The sequence below is a fragment of the Conger conger genome, chromosome 1, assembly GCF_963514075.1.
Source record: "Conger conger chromosome 1, fConCon1.1, whole genome shotgun sequence".
Taxonomy (NCBI): Eukaryota; Metazoa; Chordata; class Actinopteri; order Anguilliformes; family Congridae; genus Conger; species Conger conger.
The window spans coordinates 54,384,570-54,405,268 of record NC_083760.1 but is presented as its reverse complement, the minus strand read 5'-3'; the positions used below and the strand labels follow the sequence as shown (position 1 = coordinate 54,405,268).

Sequence of the window (20,699 nt, the reverse complement as noted above, 5' to 3'; positions counted from 1 at the left end):
CAACAGAAGACCAATAACTTTTAAATTAGAATTTAATAAAGTATTCACTGAGTGTATACAGTTTTATAATAAAAAAATGCAAACCAATCACACATAACCTACGGCTACGCTTTGTCCTAACAGAGTGCAGCTACAGCACAAGAGCCACTGCAGTCAGTCAGTCAGGTAAACGCCAAGTGCCGAGTGGAAGACCCCGCCAATGGCCTATTTCCATGTATTCATGGAACTAAAATACTGTACAGACATCTGTTGAAGCTAATTCACAAACATAATTTGTGTTTCGATAATATGTGTTTAGACATAACATTTTAGGAGAGTTGGTAGCTGCAGCTCATGAGAACATCTATTTGACGTCTGGAACAGCTAGTAAAATAACATACCTTCTGGATGGACATAGACTGTATAAAAGTGATGGACGTTAACTACTTCCGGGTGAAGAGGATGTTCTGATTTTCAGTATTGATATGTTGTGCTGCATGAGTCGCTATCTGAGAAACGCAGGTGTAAAATCCAACTTCGTTAAGCAACGTACATTTTTTACCAAACTAAGTGAATAGAGTTAATATGACGACAGGCTATTGACGCAAATTAATAAAGATGGCTTCACCATCGCTAACATCAGGCGTAGTGGTACTAGCGGAGCCAGTGACAAGCCCTTCACCAAGTCCAAGCAGCAAAATACTGGCGACAACTCAGTCTTCTCAGGCCAAAGGAAAGAAACGACCCGCAAGCCCGGGCAACAGTTCTTCTCCTGCCTTGGTCAGCGGCAACACTAGCAAAAAGAAGAGATTAAGTTTCTCCGCCAGCATGATTGAGCCCCCACCACAGCCACCACAGGTACGAACTTGGTTTGTTCGACCTTTTCATGTTCGTTTATCGTGCTTGTTACCCAGTGGCGCTTCCTGCGTCCACAATGTTGTTGGGGCTTTTTTCTTTTTAAGTGTTAGGTGAAGCTAACGGAAAATCCACGGTAAAGTTCAGCTGTACCTTTGCAAGATGCGAGTTGGCTAGCTGCAATTAAACGAATGAGTAGCTAGCGCCTCGTCTCCGCATGCTATTTGGTTGTGTCGTCATTGTAAGGTAACTATCTGGATAATTTAACGTTAGCTATAATTTGTGCCAATGTTTCCCGTTATTAACATTGGTTGCTTTAATAACTGGGCAAGTCCAGCGATAATTGTTGTGAAATTTTGACACAATGACAAACGAAATCCCTCAGAAAAATGATTCCTCTTACATTATAATAAAAAATAAATGTTAATGCATATTATCGTATTATTAATAAATATATTTTTAGGCCATTTCCTCTTGGGCTAGATTTTAACCATTTCTAAATGGTCACATAATCTACTGTTTGGGACATTAAGAAGTAATTGCAAAGGAACTAGTGAAGAAAGACCTCAACAAAACACCTGTCTGACAGATTAGAAACCATCTTCAGGAGGCAGCCATGAATGTGTCAGTGACTGCGGTGCACAGACAACTTCACAAACAGGACTACAGAGATGTGACACTGCACTAGCACCACTAGTTGGCCGCAAAAATAGGATGGCCAGGTTGCAGTTTGCTAACTACATAAAAGAGCATGCAGAGTTCTAGAAAAAGGCATTGTGGACAGGTGAGATCAATATTGACTTGTATAAGAGTGATGGCAAGAGCAAACCGGAGACTAAATGGAACTTCCCAAGAAAAAAAGTTAAAAATAAAAATAAAAAGTTACTCTCATGAAAGAAACTATCATGGCGAATGACGATATTCGGTGACGGTGTTGGATGTTATATTTTCATTTGATTTGTTGTCTTTGACTTAAGTGTTAAAGGGAAACTTCGCACAGTTTCCGGAATAGCAATGGCCTAAAGAAAAACGTTTTATTTCAGTCTAAATGTTGCCTTCATTATTGCAGTACACTATTACAGTACGCTAGCTGCATCATCGCGTTGACAGTAGGTACTTTAGCAGGTTAGATAACATTAAGCTCGATCAAAATGTTGAAATGAAATGGTCTAAAGAGTCGCCGTATTTTAGCCAAAAGGACTCAAACAATGGGACGCGCCTTTGCAATAAACTGACCTTCCTTAATGTCTAATTTTATTAAGCTTCCTTAACTGTCACATTCATAACGTCCAAAAAGATACTGACGATTAGAAAAAAGGAAACCATTATAGATCACAATGGTGAAAGTTAGCTTTGCATGAATTTTTTATACAATCCTATTCCATTACAGAAACATGTCCATTACATTTTTGAGGAAGTTACATTACTGGTTACAGTCAGCCTCTCGACTTTATATGACTTTGAGTTGAAACTTAAAGCTCTTAAATTCGATTCATTTGCCTTATTTACCCCTCAATTGAATAAAATAAAATAAAACACTGGCGGCAGATGTGAGTGGAAAAACAAGTTTGGTGAGCTCTTCTCAAATATCCATTAAATGCAGCTGACTGAACTTTTTGTGAAGATGCATCCTGTAATGGTCATAACATGCCTTTTCATTAATGGCCAAATTAAGTCTACTTCAAAATATACACCCTTAGGGTAAATGTGAATGATGTTTCATTGGGAAGTAAGTATGTTTCTTTTTTTATGCTCAGGTTGACATTACTGTGGAATTGCCCAACTACCATAAGATCTGGCTTTTAAAATAAGAATATCACGAAACAATTCACCAATTTGGTTGTGCATTGTGCTGAATTGTAGCTAGCTATAAACAGTATTTCAAGTGCATTGCTAATTTTCTCAACTTGGTAGGGAACTGAGCTTGGTTCCAGGTTTGATTCCCAGGTAGGATGCTGACATTGTTCCCTTGAGCAGCAAGGCAGTTACACTGAATTCCATGGATTCTATGGTAGCTAAGGTTGTGTAAATTGCTCTGGACATGGTATGCAATCACTGACATTTATAATGGGACGGCCCACCCCAGAACAGCTGTGTGTTTTCTTTTCCAATAATACTTTTATTTGCTTCTCAGCTCAGTTATACTTTTACATTACATTACATTATTGGCATTTGGCAGACGCTCTTATCCAGAGCGACGTACAGTTGATTAGACTAAGCAGGAGGCAATTCCTTGACTGTCAGTGTGGTAGGCCTACTAAGAGCCCAAAGTATTTGTTTCTTAAATTATACATTTAAAAAATGTTGAGGAGTGTAAAACTTAAGTGCTAGATGTAATCGTGCAATTCCTGACACTAGGGGCACTTTCCAACTGCTTACTCTTCATTTCCTTTTCTTGCTCCTAGCTTCACCCATCAGGAGAGGCAAGAAAAAGGCAAGAAAAGGAAGTGAGGTTTCCCGGGTCAGGCAAAGGACAAGGAAATGGGAAGCGAAAAATAAGTAATTGGAAAGTGCTCTAGGAATAGCTTGTGTCATATTGCAGTTTACCATTGGCTATCTGCCTAGCCATTTCTCTACCTTCCGCTATGTTTAATGAGTGCAGATTAAGCCCAATATGCATCGTTCAATGTCAACTCGTTCTTTGGAATTGCGTTGACAATTTGCATCTTCTTAATATATCTAGGCTATTTCCTTGGCTTCGTCCTCCAATGTTTGCTGTTCATTTTGAATTGAAGCCATCTAGTCCAGGCATAGCTTGATTCCAATATACGGTTCCAACAGTTGCTATGGCCGCTTGTACTCCAACATGGCAGAGAATTTAGTCACCAAGGAAATTGTTACCTGATTAAGAATGAAGAATGTGTGTTTCTCACCAGCTGGACACTAGTCTGGTAGTGGTCTCTGAATCCTGTCCCTGAGGGAACCTGTTTGCATAACTTGCTTCATTATGAATTGTCTTTTCAACGTGAATTCTTGAAGGCTGGACGCTCTTTGGGACCAGGATTTAGCAACTGATCTAGGTCTACCGTATATAACTGTGGTTCTGAAGTAAGTTTGGTCCTGGGGGCCCCTGTGTATGCTGTTTAATTGCAATCCTAGAATTCTAACAAGCTCTGATTATTATTATTATCTTAATTCTTAATTGGGTGCTTTTCAATTTGAGGGATTGTTTACCCTCTTAAAATATATTATGTCTGAAATAGCAATGCATGCCATGAAGAATAAAAGTCCCATGACCATATGCTATATTGCAAACCATTACATGAAAACAGTAGTTTTTTCATAATTGTTTTTCTCAAGTGTATTAACACAGTGCAGGTCTGGCTGGTTATCATTTGCTTTGTTTTTAAATTCTTAATTTGTTCCAGAAGATTGGTTTTAGTGGCCATGTGTCCACACTTTCACCTATTTGCGGGCCAACTGATTTACCTCTGCCTTTAATTTGAGGAGGATCAATTAAAACTAAATCTCTGTTGTAACTGTTTGCAGTATAGCACTATGGACTTTTATTCTTCATGGCTTAGCTACTTCTAACATTATGTGGCTTAAGAGAGTAAACAATTCCTCACTTGAAGAGTAATAAAAAAAAAAATTACCAAGTTGTTAGAATTCTGAGATTGCAATTGTGGTTGGAACAAAAACCAGCATACATAAGGGGGCCGCAGAACATGAGAACCACTGGTATAGAACATCAGTGGCTTTTTAAGGGATGCAGAGTACCCCCCTGGCTTGCCATGATTTCTTGGAAAGGACTGAGGGTATAGGATGGAATGAAAAGTTAAAATTCTGGGAAAACATTCAGCAACATCAGCCCAAGCTGTCATTCATGAGTGGAATAGTTCCAAAGGTTATGGGGGAGCAAGGAGCTGCAGTAGTAGTTTTCTCTCGAATGTAATTTCTGTGGCAAACACCCTCCACAGTTGTCGACAAGAAGACTACATGCTATTGCAGTATCGGACACAACGAGAGGTATTTATAAAATTACAAATTTATGTGGTCATTTATTAAATGTGTAATTCTGTATAAAACGTTGTGATCCACTTTTATTTTAAAAGTCCAAAAAAAGAACAAAGTTACTCCTGTTGATTAATCAAATGCTTCACATTATAAAGAAGGCAATATGTTTTGATGAATTCTTTTCATGGCATGTTTTGTGGTCATTTTTACATTGAACATTGAGTAGATATTTTGCTACTAGTACAAACTAGTACAAAATAATATTGAAAATATTTGTGCCCTCGTGAAAGAATGTACTTTTTCTACATAAAACAGCATTTTTCAAGGAGTAACATGGTGGTTGAATTTGACATTTTCCAGTTGTCTTTAGGCAACAACAAAACAAATGTGCATATTATTATTATTATTATTATTATTATTATTATTATTATTATTATTATTAAAAGTTCACCCCAACTGTCTGGGCAGTGGTAATGAGAAATGCTCCCACTTTCCACACATTGTTGTTTGTTACCATAGATATCTCGCTCATGGTACGCACTCATCTTGGGAGACTGATTTTCCACAAGCTAGCTCACTTAGTATATCAACTATCGATAGCTAAGTTAAGGACACTGACTTATCCAATGATATTTTTTCTAGTTCGCCAAGTTAAGATAATAGCACAACTATAACGTCCTTATGAAAACGAACTAGCTAGCTAACATAATCAATAAGGTCACCTTATGAAAGAAAACTAGCTAGCTGGCACTAAATTAATAGAACCAGAAATAGCCTAATCTGCTAGTTCTTAAAAGGCACCCTAATTTAAGTGAACCTAACGTTAGTCAAATATTTGCATTGTTTTGCCTGGAGGCCAGCAGTGCAAACTATGGGTTATATAGTTATATGGGAGGGATAAGGAGAGTGGTTAACCTCAACCAGTTGAAAATAAGATGATGCATTTAAAATGCTTACTTCTCCAAAACTAAAGAATGGACATATTTTATACTTTGTTTATATATAATACATATTTAACTAATTGTGTTTCTTCAATGCCCTTGTGTGCAAATTGCATATAAAAACCTAGAAAGTGTAATCAAGCACCATGTTACTCCTTTAACGTTTGGATTGTTTTTCCTTCCTTCCATGAGTAAACCTTTTTGAAAATTTGAGAGGGGGTTTTATTAGTGACTGTTTCCAGAGTTGCTGCCTTTAATCCCACTAAACCCTGTAGATGCACAAAGTGTTGCTACAGTTGTGGGTAGTAGATTATAGGGGGCTTTAAAAATGTTCATTGTGTTTAATTAAAGCAAGGTGGTACACATTTAATAATTGAGAATGTTCTCCCTTTAGGCATGTCGTCTGTTCGTATACACCCGGCTCAATCGCAGCGTACCCGTTCTTCAGGTGTACTTTGATGAGGAGAAAGACTTAAAGGAGGACTACCTTTTGACAAGACAATCCATGAACGCTTTGATCCAGCTGATTCACAGAGAGAAGGACCACGGATGGGCTGTTCAACTGGAAATCCTCATCTTTGTGTACTGGCTGGCACACGGCCTCTCTTTCAGGTTGGTGGCGCGAGCTTTCGACGTGCCGGCAAGCACCACGCACAGGGTCGTACACAACATCGCCAAGCAGCTGATGGACAACCTGGGCAAGGCCATCTCCCTGCCCAAACCGGAAGAGATGGAAAGAATTGGGCAAAGTTTTGGGAAACTCACCCGGAACGCAGCCTTCAGTAAGGCGGTGGGTGCCATTGGCTGTTGCCACATGCACGTCAAGCCGTCTGGCAACCGCTGCCATGTAGACTACATCAACGACAGACTGTCCTTCTCCATCCGACTTCAGGCCATCTGTGACGCCACAGGAAAATTCCTTGACATTTTTGTGGGGTACCCCGGGTCTGTACATGACAGCCGCGTGCTGAAGAGCAGCCCGCTGTACGCAGGGACAGGATACCCACCCCCAGGTTTCCTCATAGTGGGCGATGACGGGTACCCATGCCTGGAGGAGCCAATCTGCCTCATCACGCCCTACAAGTTGCCCCTGCAGGAGAGAGCCCAGGAGAGGTTCAATCTGCACCTGTCCCGGATGCTCTCAGTCACCCAGAAAAGCTTTGGGATAATGAAAACGAGGTGGAGGTCCACCCTCTTCAAGGCCATAGAGGTAAACCCAGACTTTGCCCCCAGTGTCATCTCCGCCTGTGCCTTCATCCACAATGTCTGCCTAATGAACGGCGACGTGGTGGAGCCTGACCCCAACCTTAGGAATGAAGTTATGGGTCCCCTGCCCCCACCTGATCCCCTCGGACCAGACGAAAGGAGAGGGGACCTCTTGAGGGACGGTCTGTGCGCCCAGGTGTCTGTGTCTGATGTCACTTTTGAACATCTAGAGGAGCATGACTATGCATAATATTTATCTCAAATTCATCTGAAAACCAATTGTAAAAGATACTTAATTTGTTTTAATAAATGTTTTGTTCTTTTTGCTCTTGAACTGTTTTTCTTCTTGATTCTTTCTTACCCAGATTCTAATGAAGGATGAAGTAAAATGCACTTGTCTATATGTTTAATTTGTTACTCTGCGATGAGTTCAACTGGCAAATCTTTCATCCTTGTGTATGGTTTCAGTGTCAAAAGAGCATTAAACTGGTGCTTGGGTATCACAAAATGCCATTTTGTATCAGCATTTTGCTACATTTGGCTCTGTACTCCATAATTTAGGATTTGTATTCAAATGATTCACATGTGGTTAAAGTGCAGATTCTCAGCTTTTATTAAAAGCCATTTTATACATTTTTGGTTTCACTAAATAGAAATTACAGCAGTTTTTATACATGCCCCCCACCTATGATTAGTCAGGTGTGTACAATTGCTTCCTGAGTGCATGCTTAGGAAAGCTTACAGTATCTATGCTTTTGCTTGCCTTCGGAGTGCAGGATGGGCATTCATCAACATGAAGAGCGGTAATCAACCAGAGTTGAGGCAATGAAAATGAAGGAAACCGTCATTAGCCTGAGAAATAATCAAAGAAAAATCAATGACATAGGCCAAACCCTAATCTTACAAAAATCTACTGTTTTGGACATCCTTAAGAAGGAAGAGTGCGCTGTTGCTCTCAATAATCTCAAAGGGCCTGGTTGCTCAGATGTGCTTGAACTTGGGAGAGCTCTTGGAGTGCTTACACCATAGTTATATGTGGTAAGTTGTATAAGCTGTTCTCTGCTTCCTCATTTACTCATGCAAAAATATGTTGCTGCTTATTTCAATTCTTCCACACAAATATGGGCCCGTTCTCAGTACTTCAGACAGACGAGCATATGTGTCTACCGATAGGTTGCTCCTGACACTGGCTACACAATTTGCACACAACCAGTGCTTCGGCTGCATCCACCATTTGAGAGCACCTGCACACAATGCTTTAGGATCTGAGTTGCTTCCCTGAATAATGTATATTTTACAGCGCAATTGCATTAACTTGCAATAGTTGCAACAGTTATGGTATTATTAGTATGATGTATGTGTGATGTTTTAGAAAAGGTGTGATATAAAGTATGCAGGCAACAGTAGTTGAGTTGAAAGTAGGTCTGCTTCATTATCCAAAGATTAAATCTCTGTAGAAAAAAAAAAAAAAAAAAAAATGTCACTATTTTCAAAATTGTGTTCCTGGTAGGGCTGGGAGATATACTTGTTCCATAATTAACAGATTTATTTCAGCACGATAACAATCATCACCACCATGTTCATTACCTTTGCATTACCACTGCTTTTTTGAAATATAAATATACCTATCACGGTAGTAAACTGCCAAACTTAAGAGGCAATGTGAGATGCTTCCTGAAAAAGTCACCCCTGATAAAAATAAAAAAAAGTAAATAAAAATAAATGATTTAGGCAGGTGTGGAAAAAATGCTGTAAAGTAAGAATGCTTTCAAAAATTGAAATAATAAAACTAAACTATTAACTATTAATATTAAAAAATAAAGAAATATTTCTATTTTTGAAAGCATTCTCAGTTCATTTTTTCACACCTGCCTAAAACTTTTGCACAGTAGAGTGTGTATGTGGATAAAACTGGGGACTCATTACAGGATGTTTCCAATTGTAAGCGATTGAGCAGCACATATTTATGAACTGACATTTGCATTTTATTCTGTCTTTTATTCTGACTCACACCCATAACGATGGTTGTCTTTGGAGAAATTAGTGGACAAAGTTCTCTTGGAAGAACAAGTTTTTTTGTGATTAACCTGCACTCGCTAGAATGTCTTTTTCCAAAATGGCTTATTTTCCTACTAAATTAAGTATAATAGATCTCTAAATGTAGTGTACTTAAAATCCACAGATGATATACACTCATTGAGCACTTTATTAGGAACATCTTTACTTTATTACACCTACTTATTACTACAATCATGTAGATATGGGTCAGGAGCTTCAGTTCAACCATCAGAATGGGGAAAAAAATGTGATCGAACTGACTTTGACCATGGAATGATTGTTGGTGGCAGACAGGGTGGTTTATGTGTCTCAGAAACTGCTGATCTCCTGGGATATTCATGCACACTAGTCTCTAGAGTTTCCAAAAAATTGTGCAAAAAAACAAACAAAATCCAGTGAGCGGCAGTTCTCCTGACAGAAATGCGTTCTTAATGAGAGAGGTCAGAGGAGAATGGCCAGACTGGTCAAAGCTCACAGGAAGGTGACAGTAATGCAAATAACCACATATTACAACAGTGGTATGCAGAAGAGAATCTCTGAACACACAATGTATCATAACTCTTAAGTGGATAGGCTACAGCAGTGGAAGTCTAAAAAATAAGTCTAATAAATACCTAATAAAGTGCTCACTGAGTGTAATTCCTCGATTGTTGAGCATGGCTGTGGCCCCCTACTGCTTCCTCAAAATACAGTAAGTCCTGTCTACTAAACATACTGCTGACTGTCCTAAATATCCTACATAGTATTTCCGAACAATACAGCAGAATACAAATCCTTCCTCGCGTGAGACTGTGGACCTGAAGATGGCTCCACCTCTCCCTCTGTTAGAAATCCAAAAAGTAGGGTTTACTGCCTGAAAGGTGCTTGCAAATAGATTCAGCAAAACCCTGGAAATATGTACATGTATATTGTCTATGGATTTAAGTACACTCCATTTAGAGATAATTTTTGCCTACTGTACTTTACTTTCTCATCCACTATACTCAACTTGCTGTTACGGAAAGCGGTTTGTTTTATGGGAGGCAGTATGTTTCGTAGACAATACATTTTTTGAGGACACAGTAGGTAGGCTGTTTCAGACAGCCTTTGAAACCAAAGCAAGCACTGAATGCATACAGCTTGGAACAATTGTAGTTTCTGCTGCGATTTGCACATAAAAAAAAAACTTACGAGCGGTTAGTTTGCAGTTACAAACACTCTTGAGTCACAAATCCAGGAGTTGCTCCTTGATTTTAGCAGTCCATTCTGCTCAGCCATCACATATGTTGGATCTTGTGTTTACTTTCCCCATGTCCTCTCCTCCCCCTCTTGCTTCCTCTCGCATTTTTTTTATTGGCCAAAAACTAATTGGGATTGCATGTGAGAGACTTCACTCTTTCACTCCCACAAATACAACAGCTGTGTCTATACAGCGCAACTACCATGGACTATACCCGGTACTTGCAGACACTGCCCGATCTCGAATTGTTGCCAAATCAGGTTTGAGAATCGTGTAATGCAACTGCACTGAGTAAAACCCAGAACCCTTCCAAATGGAACATGGACTTGAGTAAAATAAATGATAATAGTAAAACCCGGAGCAACTTTTATTGAGTCCAGTTATCCAGATGACTCATTGCTTCATGATACAGGGCCCTGTTGAATGGCACCTTAACCTTGCTCTCCGTTCTGTGTGTCTTCATTATAGATGGCAGCAGCGGATTCGGTCGCTGAAATGAGGATGGCCAGCTCTTCAGACACTGGTCCTGCAGCTGTGGAGCCCACAGCCAAACCCCTGCCCTTTAAGGACCCCAACTTTGTGGTAAGAGCTGCACTGGAGTTTAACAACACTGCCTGACCAGGATGCTCACCTGGAGATGATTTTTACCCTTTCGCTTCGATTTTATTCTTGGTCACCGGTGGCATTTAAGGGAAGCTATCATTATGAGCTGTAGCATTCCACTCTGCCCATCCCTCGGTCTACTAGGAGACCTCTCAACAATCAACCCACCAAATCAAAATACCAAACCTATACTCATTGTCCTAGCTATCGGCAAGAAAACCATCCTCTTAAACTGGAAAACAAGACAAAATAAACATAACACAATGGTTTAATCTATTCAAAGAAGACATATCCATGGAACTAATTTCATACCAGCACCAAAGCTCACACGTGGCAAACATTTGGGGTCCTTTCATAAAATCATTCAATTTGCCTGTGGACTACTCCCCCAACCCCACCCTAACCGACATATAATCACATACTCCAGAAACACTACCCATGCAATGCCATATCCCAATCCAACCCATACATAATCATGCATATTTTCCTTTTACTGTTCCTTTTTTTGTTTTGCTTTTTTATTTGTTTTGTTTTTTTGTATATATACAAAAAAATATATATATATTTTTTCTTTTGTATTTAAGAATGTGTTATTCATATTCATCATGTTCTTTTTATTTTATTTCATTTTTCCCCATTGTTACTTTTATTATTATTTTTTTTTTCCTCTTCTCTCCCTTTTTCCATACTATCCATTCAAGGCTCCAATCAACAACCACCCACTTGTCCACCTGTCTGTTTGTCAGTTCACCTTCCTGTCTATCTGCCCGTTGGTCTGTGTGTTCATATGTATACACAAGTCACTCTTTCCACACTTTATTATTCTTTTTATTATGATTCTTTTTTTTCATTTATTGTTATTTTTAGCAACTCCCTCCCCTCAAAGGCTTGTTTTCTTCCTCCACTCTCTCTCTCTCTCTCTCTCTCTCTCTCTCTCTCTCTCTCTCTCAAAATTACAAATTTATATATGTTTGTATTTTGTATTATTTTGTATTAGGGGGAGTGGTTGCGGGAATAAAAAAAAGAAAGAAAAAAGGTAAGCTATCAGGTCTGGTGTGCCTTGTAATGGTAGTAGTATCCTACGCAAGCGTGTTCATTAATTTGGGACTCTTGGTCTTTCAGCGATGAGTGTAGCAAGAACATGATCTTGTGGCATTCTTTTGAAACCCCAATGACTCAGGAGAAATGAGAAACGAGAAGGCGTGTGTACTCCATTTTAGAGAAAGATATAAGGCGACGCGAGGCTCGCCTGACGCTATACCCTGTTCCGGCATAAATTACCATCTGAGTGCTCCTTCAACACTGCCCTGATCAGTTAGTGACATTAAGACTTAAGGGCCCTGTCAACATTTCATCCTGGTAATGGAAGCCCTGGTCTGGATGCTCCGCCTTGGATCAGTACTGTCCCTGTAGTAAGGTAACCAAATACTGGGTTCAGCACAGTTGCATTATTTATGGGAATTCCTTTTAATCAGTCACAGGTGGAAAGCTGCTAAAATGTTTCAGGTTAAGGAGTCTGTTTTCTGCTTGAAACCCCCAGTTTCTTTGCTAACTGGTGCATGGTTCAGGGGTGTCCTGTCACATGCCAAGTCTAGGTCACAGGCACAGCATGAATATTATTGCCACATGGGAGCCATTACAGGGAAGGGGTTTGATGGCAATGCAGCAATGGCCTGACAGTCGGAAGAGATACAGCACGACTTGAGTTTTATTGCCTCGCCTCTATCTTAGAGAGATAACTGTTGGAGCTTCCCCAAGGAGCTTGAGCTAGAAAACCAACTGTAAAAAAGGGTTTTTTTTGTGCCAAATTACCCCATTTTCAGGTGAAAGAGCTGGTGGAATACTCATTGTGAGAAGTATTGTAATGCAAGGCACAGTCTGTCCTACCCTACTGCCAGTGATCACAGTAGAATGGATCGCTGTCACAAGGTGTTGGGAGGGGCACTGTGCGGCCGTTAAACAAAACGACAGACACTCAGTGTTATGTTCTGCTGTTCTGGCCGTCTCCGTATTCCCTCAAAATCTGTCCGATTTACAGCTGGTCCTCCCGAGCTCCCTCCGTTTAAGCACCATCTGGTCAGGTACTGCAGGTTACGCCATTAACGGTCCTCTCGTCACATCGGGACAAGTCAGGTGGTAGTGACAGTTACAAGTGAAGTATGCCCTAGTCTCCGATATTGGCTCCGAACAGGGGTAGCTCTACGTTCACAAACTCCCCTCCCTTCTGTGCCCGTAATGATGCACTGATGGCAGTTTATCTGTGGTGCTTTTAGAGTTTGCCGCGCAAACTCGGAAGCTCCCCTCCTCCTCTTAACCCTCTCCCCTTCCTCTCCCACAGCATTCTGGGATTGGTGGGGCAGCAGCAGGGAAGAAGAACCGGACCTGGAAGAACCTGAAGCAGATCCTGGCTGCCGAGCGGGCTCTGCCCTGGCAGCTCAGCGACCCTAACTGTACGTCCACCGTGATGCTTATGGAGGCTGTGGGGTGTGCGTGCTAGGTCAGCCCAGGCACCCTCTTCCATACCCGGCTCCACCCTTTAATTTCATGACCTTCCAAAGCCTTTTAGCTGCCGGGGTTCATCCTCTGGCAAACCTTCAGAAGCACAGTTTCTGTTGTTATTTCACTATACATCCTTTTGGTCTCATCCAGGGGGTGAATTACAGCATATTCAGAAGATTGAAGTGCAACAGCAGGTTTCAGGGCTAATATGCAAACAGTCAAATCCAGTATACTTCACAGAAGAGAGAGCTACTCTCCAATGCCTTAAAATTATAATACCTGAAATAAGCATGTGTATACAGAAGTTCAGCATTGGGCATGCCGTTGAATAAATTTGAGGATATGAAGTTCTGTTTTTTCCTCTGTCACAAGCTGATTGTTTTATTGCAGGGACAGACTGGTTTATTTATTTTACACCAGAGCCCTGATCCTACACAGCCATAGACTTTCATTTTCACATTAAAATCAGCGAGCAATTGTAATTAGCAGGACATGGATCTGTCCAGGACCTGGACTGAGTACCTCTGAGTAGACCCTGTGCATAGGCCGGAACCGTACTGTCCTCTAGGGTCCTCATCACATTTGTCCCTGTGTTTGATCTGCACTTCGCTGTACGTCACTCTGGATAAGACTGTCTGCTAAATGCCTGTAATGTAATGTAATGTAATGAATGTTTTCATGGATGATGCCTGTGATTCTTGGAGAAGCAGTGAGGCTTAACAAACAACCATCACAACATATTTCACCCTGGGACTTATTGTGTTTGTCGTGCTGTATTTGCAGATTACAACATTGATGCCCCTCCATCCTTCAAGCCAGCTAAAAAGTACTCAGACATCTCAGGGCTCCCGGTGAGTGGTTTTCCCCTTTGACCAGCAACTTTCTTCTGGCCTTCTCATTGGCAGGGAGAACATCCTAAAAATGCAGTTTCATCCAGCTGCCTGCTGCGTGCATGCTGGGAAACCATGTTTAAATCGTCAATGCTCGGGGCCTTCTGGGAAGCATGCCCAGAAAAGCACAATCTTTTGTGCTCGTGGCCGGGAATCTACACAGCCCAGTGCTGACTGTGCTCAGGATTCCCAAAATTAGCTGTGTCATACAGGGAGGAAGGGCCCCAGTCAGGAAGGTATCAATCTCCTCATTGTGCAATGGCCTGCTTGCTCCCTGATCGATCAGATTTCTGCCGTCTGTATACAGCATACCTGAGAAGTCCAACATGCTGCTATCTCCTGAACTGAATGGTGGAGCCTGCAGCAAAGGGCAAGCCTACAAATACAACTGGGCCCTTCATTATCAGCAAAAATTAGAACTGAGGAGTGAAATCTTGCTGAGCTGCGCCCCCCGGTGGCGAGTGCTGCATGTACAGCCACTAACTATGCTTATCTTGTGTCTCCAGGCCAATTATACAGACCCCCAGACCAAGCTGAGGTTCACCTCGAGCGAGGAGTTCTCCTACATCCGCCTGCTGCCCACAGATGTGGTGACTGGTTACTTGGCCCTGCGCAAGGCCACCTGCATCGTGCCCTGACCGGTATGGCTCCACAAAGTTCAAGAACCCGCAATGACCCTCAAACCCTGAATGCTATGCTCTCAGATCAAAGTCAGACCAAAAGGACAAAGAAATGACAGCGTCAGACATGCCACCACATTTGGAGCGGGGGTAGAGTCCTGTCCAGTGCTATGAGATTTGCTTGATGTGTAGATGGTTAGATATACATTCAGATCACAGCTGTCTCAGTGCTTGTGATCCTAGTTTGTTTTGTGCTAATTGTCTGAGCAAATGGGGAAATGGTCCCCTGCTATATGATAGCTGGGTTTAATTACTTCATTTTCAGACCAGTTTTATTCTGCTGCTTGCTATTTTCACATTGTGTGGCCATAGAAAACACATGACTGTGAGTTGGATCCAAGTTGTCTGAATGGATTCCTTCTGTTTAAGATTAGAGATTGAGCCATCTGCTGCATTACTTGCCAATGCTGGGTGACTGTGGGAAAACATTGGTGTGAAATATTCAGTTAATAATAATAATGGATTGCAACATTTATTTTGGTCTGTTTTTTTATAATAACTACTGAAAACATCCTGTTGGTTTGTAATTTTTGACATTCTTAATTGTATTTGTGTTGAGCAATGGCTGAATCTTTGCTGGGAAGGAGAAACCTAAAATATCCTGTCCTGATATATTATTAACTGGCTTAATCTGAATCCCGCCTGTTCTTTTCTGCTCATTAAATGAAGTATCAGTCCTCCATCGCCCTTCATTGTTTTTGTTTGTCTGAAACTGTGCATCAAGTGGCACATGCCGTTCGGTTTCCACACAGCGGGTACGGGAGTGCGGACAGTGTTCCCTCGCCTTGCTTTAAGGAACCAGTCCCTGGAGAATGCAGCTATCCGGCTTCGTTGAAGATGCTCAAAGACGGGCGCTGGTGAGTAGCCGGGAGTGGAGTCGGCAGACGTAATTGGCACTCGGGCCTAGACGACCCATACCCTCGATTAAGAGCCTTCTGCTTGTGTGAAGGGAAGAGGATGTGCTTCTGGAGGAGTGGAGTGGGTTTCCATCGGGGAATCGGTCCGCCGCTTCTATCTCTGCCGCAGCCGGCTGGGCCATGGAGGTCATGTGCTGCCCCCGCCAAGCAGCCCAGCAGACCCTTCAAGAGCGAAAGACACTTAATCCCACTCTTTCCGCTAATGCATTCAACAATGTAACTCTTGGACTTTGAACCGGCATCACTGCCATGGAAACTGAAGGCTTTGTTATTTTTTCATTGTTAACTATTTTGTCTATGATAAAGCGGCGCATCATCCATTAACATTATGGAAATTCACCGAATCTCATTAGCACATTGTTTTTGCATTTTGAAGTGCTTTGGATATGTGAAACACCCCATTTCTTATTTTCTTCACAGGGGACAATTCCACTTTAACCAAAAACGTGTTTCTTTTTGCCGTTTCTTTTGTTCCCTCACATTTGTTACTCAAAGCTAAGGGCAAATCGCTCAGTGGCTAGATGAAAACATGACCTTTAGTTCATTTAACAGAAGGTGAAGGACTGAATTATTGAATCTCAGCATGTTCTGTACGCCGGTTTTAATAATTAAAGGGCCCCTTCAGCAAGGTGGATGTGATTCAGTCATTGTCATTATAAACCTGCAGGTTGACATGAACCTTGGCAATTGTTTTGTCCTTCCTACATTCTGACCAATTAGAAATGTTTCTCCTGTTACTTGGCTTACAAGGGCAGGCTTCCTGTACTTATTAATTCTGACCTGATTAAAGAAACATGGAATTGATTGGCCTGTGTGTTCTCATGCTGCGGCTCCTCCTATGATTGAATTGATTGGCACCAATTAAAAGCCCTCACGCTGGCCTAGATGTACTGAGGTCTCATTCGTCTTTTAATTTGAAGTGTTCAGGCAATTGCAGAGCTGACTGCTCCTACACATGCTGATTTTCCTTTTTGTATTATGTCCTGTATTGTCCAAATCTCATGTGGATGAATTCAGTCTAATTTGTGACTGGTGCCAAGGCAGCGTCTACCTGTGTCCGACAGGATGGGCTGATATTCCCATGTGTCCTTTGCCCTGATCTACTTCTGCGTTTTGATCCCTGTTGTCTGTGACATTCCACCACTCACAGCTTTGTCCCTTGGCTCTGGTTATGTCATCCACTGTCACTGTGGAATGGCCGGGGCCAGTCACATTTAAAATGATTTCCGTCTCACCACCGGCCGCAGGGTTTACCAATCCAAGCAAACCCTAGCCCAATATCAATATACCCACGGAAAGACTTAACTGTTCTGAGCTGACCATCAGCCCGTGCAGTCATCTCAGGAGGTAAGAGCAGTCGTCTGGCAGTCAGAACGTTGCCGGTTCGATCCTGCCCTCGGAGCCTCGAAGTGTCCATGAGTAAGACAGCTAATCGCTGTTGGTGTGTGAATGCGGGGTATCAATTGTACAGTTCATGAATTGATGCCTTATTGATGCCATTTATATATGATGCATTTGTCCTAGACCATTTACCATTTAGTAATGGCCATCCTCGCAGAGGAGAAAGCAGAGAGCACTGGTCCCTGTGGCAGAGGAGGAGGGATGTCAGGGCTTCATGCTCTGTGTTTATGCACTAATAAAGCGGGCTCCAGAATTATTGGCACCCATAATAAAAATTTCGTAAAAATCCTGTATTTAGAAAAAGACACTGATAACAATCTGTGTTATGTTCAAATGTATAGTAAAACTATATACTTTTATATCTACTTTTTATTATATCTTTCAGGGAGAAAGAAGTGATTCAGTAATCACTTGTTTTCAGAGATTTAAATGATTCTGAAAAGTTCTGTATGGAGTAATGGTCAAAAATCCCTCCAAATGTGTTGTTTTACCGAATCACAAGTTATAGGAAAAGATTCCTGTCATCTTTGCCAGGAATATTTGCACAAAGTATTAAACCAGGCATGCCAATAGTTGTTAAAGCTAATAATTGTTTTAGTACTTTTTTGTGCATATTTACCAAGGGTGCCAATTCTGAAGCCCAATGTAACTGCTGTAGTGAAGAAGAAAAAAAGTTCACTACCTGGGGGACGATGTATAAAAAGAGCTGTAATTCATACATGGATCCCCGTTAATGGATGTATGTAAACACGCAGAGAAAAGCTGACAGTCTGTACTTCAGCCTATTCTTAGTTTCAATTCCAATGTGCTGGAGAGCAGTAACAGAAATGTGTCATTGTATTAGGAACATTTACATTACTTTATTACACCTACTTATTCATGCGATTATCTAATCAGCTAGAGTTTGCATAGAATGGTGAAAAAAAACTAACAAAAAATCCAGTGAGCAGCAGTTCTGCAGACAGAAACGCCTTGTTAATGAGAGAGGTCAGAGGAGAATGGCCAGACTGGTCAAAGGTGACAGTAAGTAACCACATATTAGAACAGTGGTATGCAGAAGAGCATCTCTGAACACACAACAACATGGGTGACATGGCTCAGGCAGTAAGAGCAGTTGTCTGGCAGTCAGAGGGTTGCCAGTTCAATCCCCCGCCCGGGCTGTGTTGAAGTGTCCCTGAGCAAGACATCTAACCCCCAAATGCTCCTGATGAGCTGGTCGGTACCTTGCATGGCAGCCAATCGCCGTTGGTGTGTGAGTGTGTGTATGAATGGGTGAATGAGAAGCATCAATTGTACAGCGCTTTGGATAAAGGCGCTATGTAAATGCCAACCATTCACCATTTACACAACGCATCATAACTGAATGGATAGGCTACAGCAGTAGAAGTCTAAAAATACCTAATAAAGTGCTCGATTTGAAAATGGTTGTTGAAGTTTACTTTTTTCCAAGGAACCAAACAATACACATGAATGCCAAGGTGCTACTTTTGCACATTTCAAAATATGGCTCTGTCATTCATTACAAAAGTCAAAGTAGGTACAATGTCTCTACAGAAGTCAAAGTCCAAGGCAGACTTCAAAAGAAGTCTTATTTGTCTGCACTGTATTTTCTGACACTGCTTCGGAAACTTGCTTCCGCCATAATTAAGATTAAAACGGACCAGAAAATCAGTAATCAGTAAAAGAAAATGTTTAATTTCCTTATCTTTACTGCGCTGCCATCTGCTGATGTAATTTGGATCTGCTGATTTAATTGGATGACTACATCCAAGAAGGCACTGTTAAAAAAGCCACTGTGCATTTACGTAAACAGCAAAAGGTCTGTTTAGTCAGCAGGAGTAACTGAGAAGATTTTATTATTTATTATTTAGAAACGCAATAACCTTGGGAAACAATGTGGGTAGGGAATGGTACTGCTTATCCGATCTGATGTTGGATGAATGACTTTTGAAATCGCATGGGGGGAATTTTACTGAACACAAGGCTTAACGCTTTTGCTCTGGGGCCATTAAGCCTTGTGTTCCCTGGTCCTGGAGAGCCGCAGGGTGTGCTGCTTTTTGTTTTCACCTTAAAATCCAATTCAGACTGAAGAAACAAGGTTAGGTGAGTTAACGAAAGCAGTTGATTACAGTTCTGTGCTGAATAACAACAAAAGTCAGCACACCCTGCAGGTAAGTGATATGAAAGCAAGTCAGTAAGTAAGTGATATGAAAGTAATGGCCGTGCATTACTTTCTCCATAAATACTCTAGAGACATTGGATTGATGTTATCTGCAGGGAATTGTGCCTACAGGCTCAACATTTCATTTTCCTCCAACAACCTGGTTTCCTCAACCAGGTTCAAAATCAGATCAGACTTTATTGACCAAGCGTGTTTTTATGCATTCAGGGAATTTGACTTGGTTAATCAGCTGCTCTCTGTGTAACAGTCAAGACAAAGATTTGCCAGAGTGGCGGGGGGCAGGTTTTATTATGCTTACTCCACATGCCTTCAGTATGTGGAGTCAGTAAACACAGTAAAAAAGGAATCTGCTGTAATTATCACAAATATTCCGCATTGTTGCTGTCAGTCCATAGAGAAAAGTGTAATTACTTGCACATTACTCTAAAAATAGACATGAGAACATTGCTAATTCCAGGGGAAAAAATGGTTATTCAAAGTGGTGATAGAAAGTGTTGCAAATATTTAATTAAAGATACTTAGTAAGTTATTCCTATTAAAATATAATTGACCAGTATAATTTTCCTACCAAGATATGAATACATATTACAAGTTTCTATTTGGTTGTGTTCACAATTTAAAGTTTCATCGGTTTTATAAAAATGACGATTACCAGCTCTATTTGCAACTACAAGCAGAATTACTGTGCATTTTAACAGTGGTGAGTGATAACCTGATGCCTTTAATGATGGAACATTAACTTAACTTATCACTTGAAGCAAACCATCTCTGAAGGCTGTTTCTACTTTTGCCGTGACATCACTAATCTGGTTCGTCCTCAGTTTACAGCCCTCGGTTTACAAGGCCAGTGATCTAACCACTGAGCTACAAAGCCCAGTTTGATGGGAGTGTGTCATTGCAGTCATGCATAATTTGATGTGTGTTTTCAATTCCAGTTTAAATCTAATACTTTGGGCATTGTGTGTGGAATAAACCAAGCTTAAGGTGGACAATCTGCCTAGCAGAGGGGTGTCTGACTTATTTTCTAAAGGCTGCTCCACATAGGTTGCTGAACTATCCTGTGACTGTCCAGATTTCATTTGAGTTTATCTAGTCTGTTGTTTAACTGGCAGGTTCTGTGATTTAGAAGTGTTTTCTTCTAATGAAGAATCTCCAAAATGTACCAATAGGCCATAGTGAGGATTAATTAAAAATATAAGTTATGTACATGTACAGAAGACTGGGCAGTTCTGTTTCTCCATTAGTGAAACACCATGATTTCACCATGAGTCAGTGTTGCCTTTACGCCCTTCAATAGAGTCCACTGAGGTGT

At 41.1% G+C, this 20,699-nt stretch overlaps 1 protein-coding gene across 4 annotated transcripts; it reads left to right on the top strand.

The window, feature by feature from the left end:
* The first annotated feature begins 418 nt into the window (after positions 1–418).
* Positions 419–15,564, top strand: ino80c (INO80 complex subunit C). Of its 4 annotated transcripts, XM_061259537.1 has the most exons (5): positions 419–837; positions 10,684–10,797; positions 13,157–13,268; positions 14,101–14,168; positions 14,714–15,564. In XM_061259537.1, the coding sequence occupies exons 1-5, from the start codon at positions 598–600 to the stop codon at positions 14,843–14,845; spliced, it is 666 nt and encodes a 221-aa protein (XP_061115521.1). In that variant the 5' UTR covers positions 419–597; the 3' UTR covers positions 14,846–15,564. The 4 variants fall into 4 exon arrangements, with proteins under 4 accessions (XP_061115521.1, XP_061115496.1, XP_061115505.1 ...); XM_061259529.1 differs by lacking the exons at positions 10,684–10,797; positions 13,157–13,268; positions 14,101–14,168; positions 14,714–15,564 and adding exons at positions 3,240–3,333; positions 4,755–4,803; positions 6,127–7,272 and having other exon boundaries at positions 703–837; XM_061259521.1 differs by lacking the exons at positions 10,684–10,797; positions 13,157–13,268; positions 14,101–14,168; positions 14,714–15,564 and adding exons at positions 4,755–4,803; positions 6,127–7,272 and having other exon boundaries at positions 696–837.
* The last annotated feature ends 5,135 nt before the right edge of the window (positions 15,565–20,699 follow it).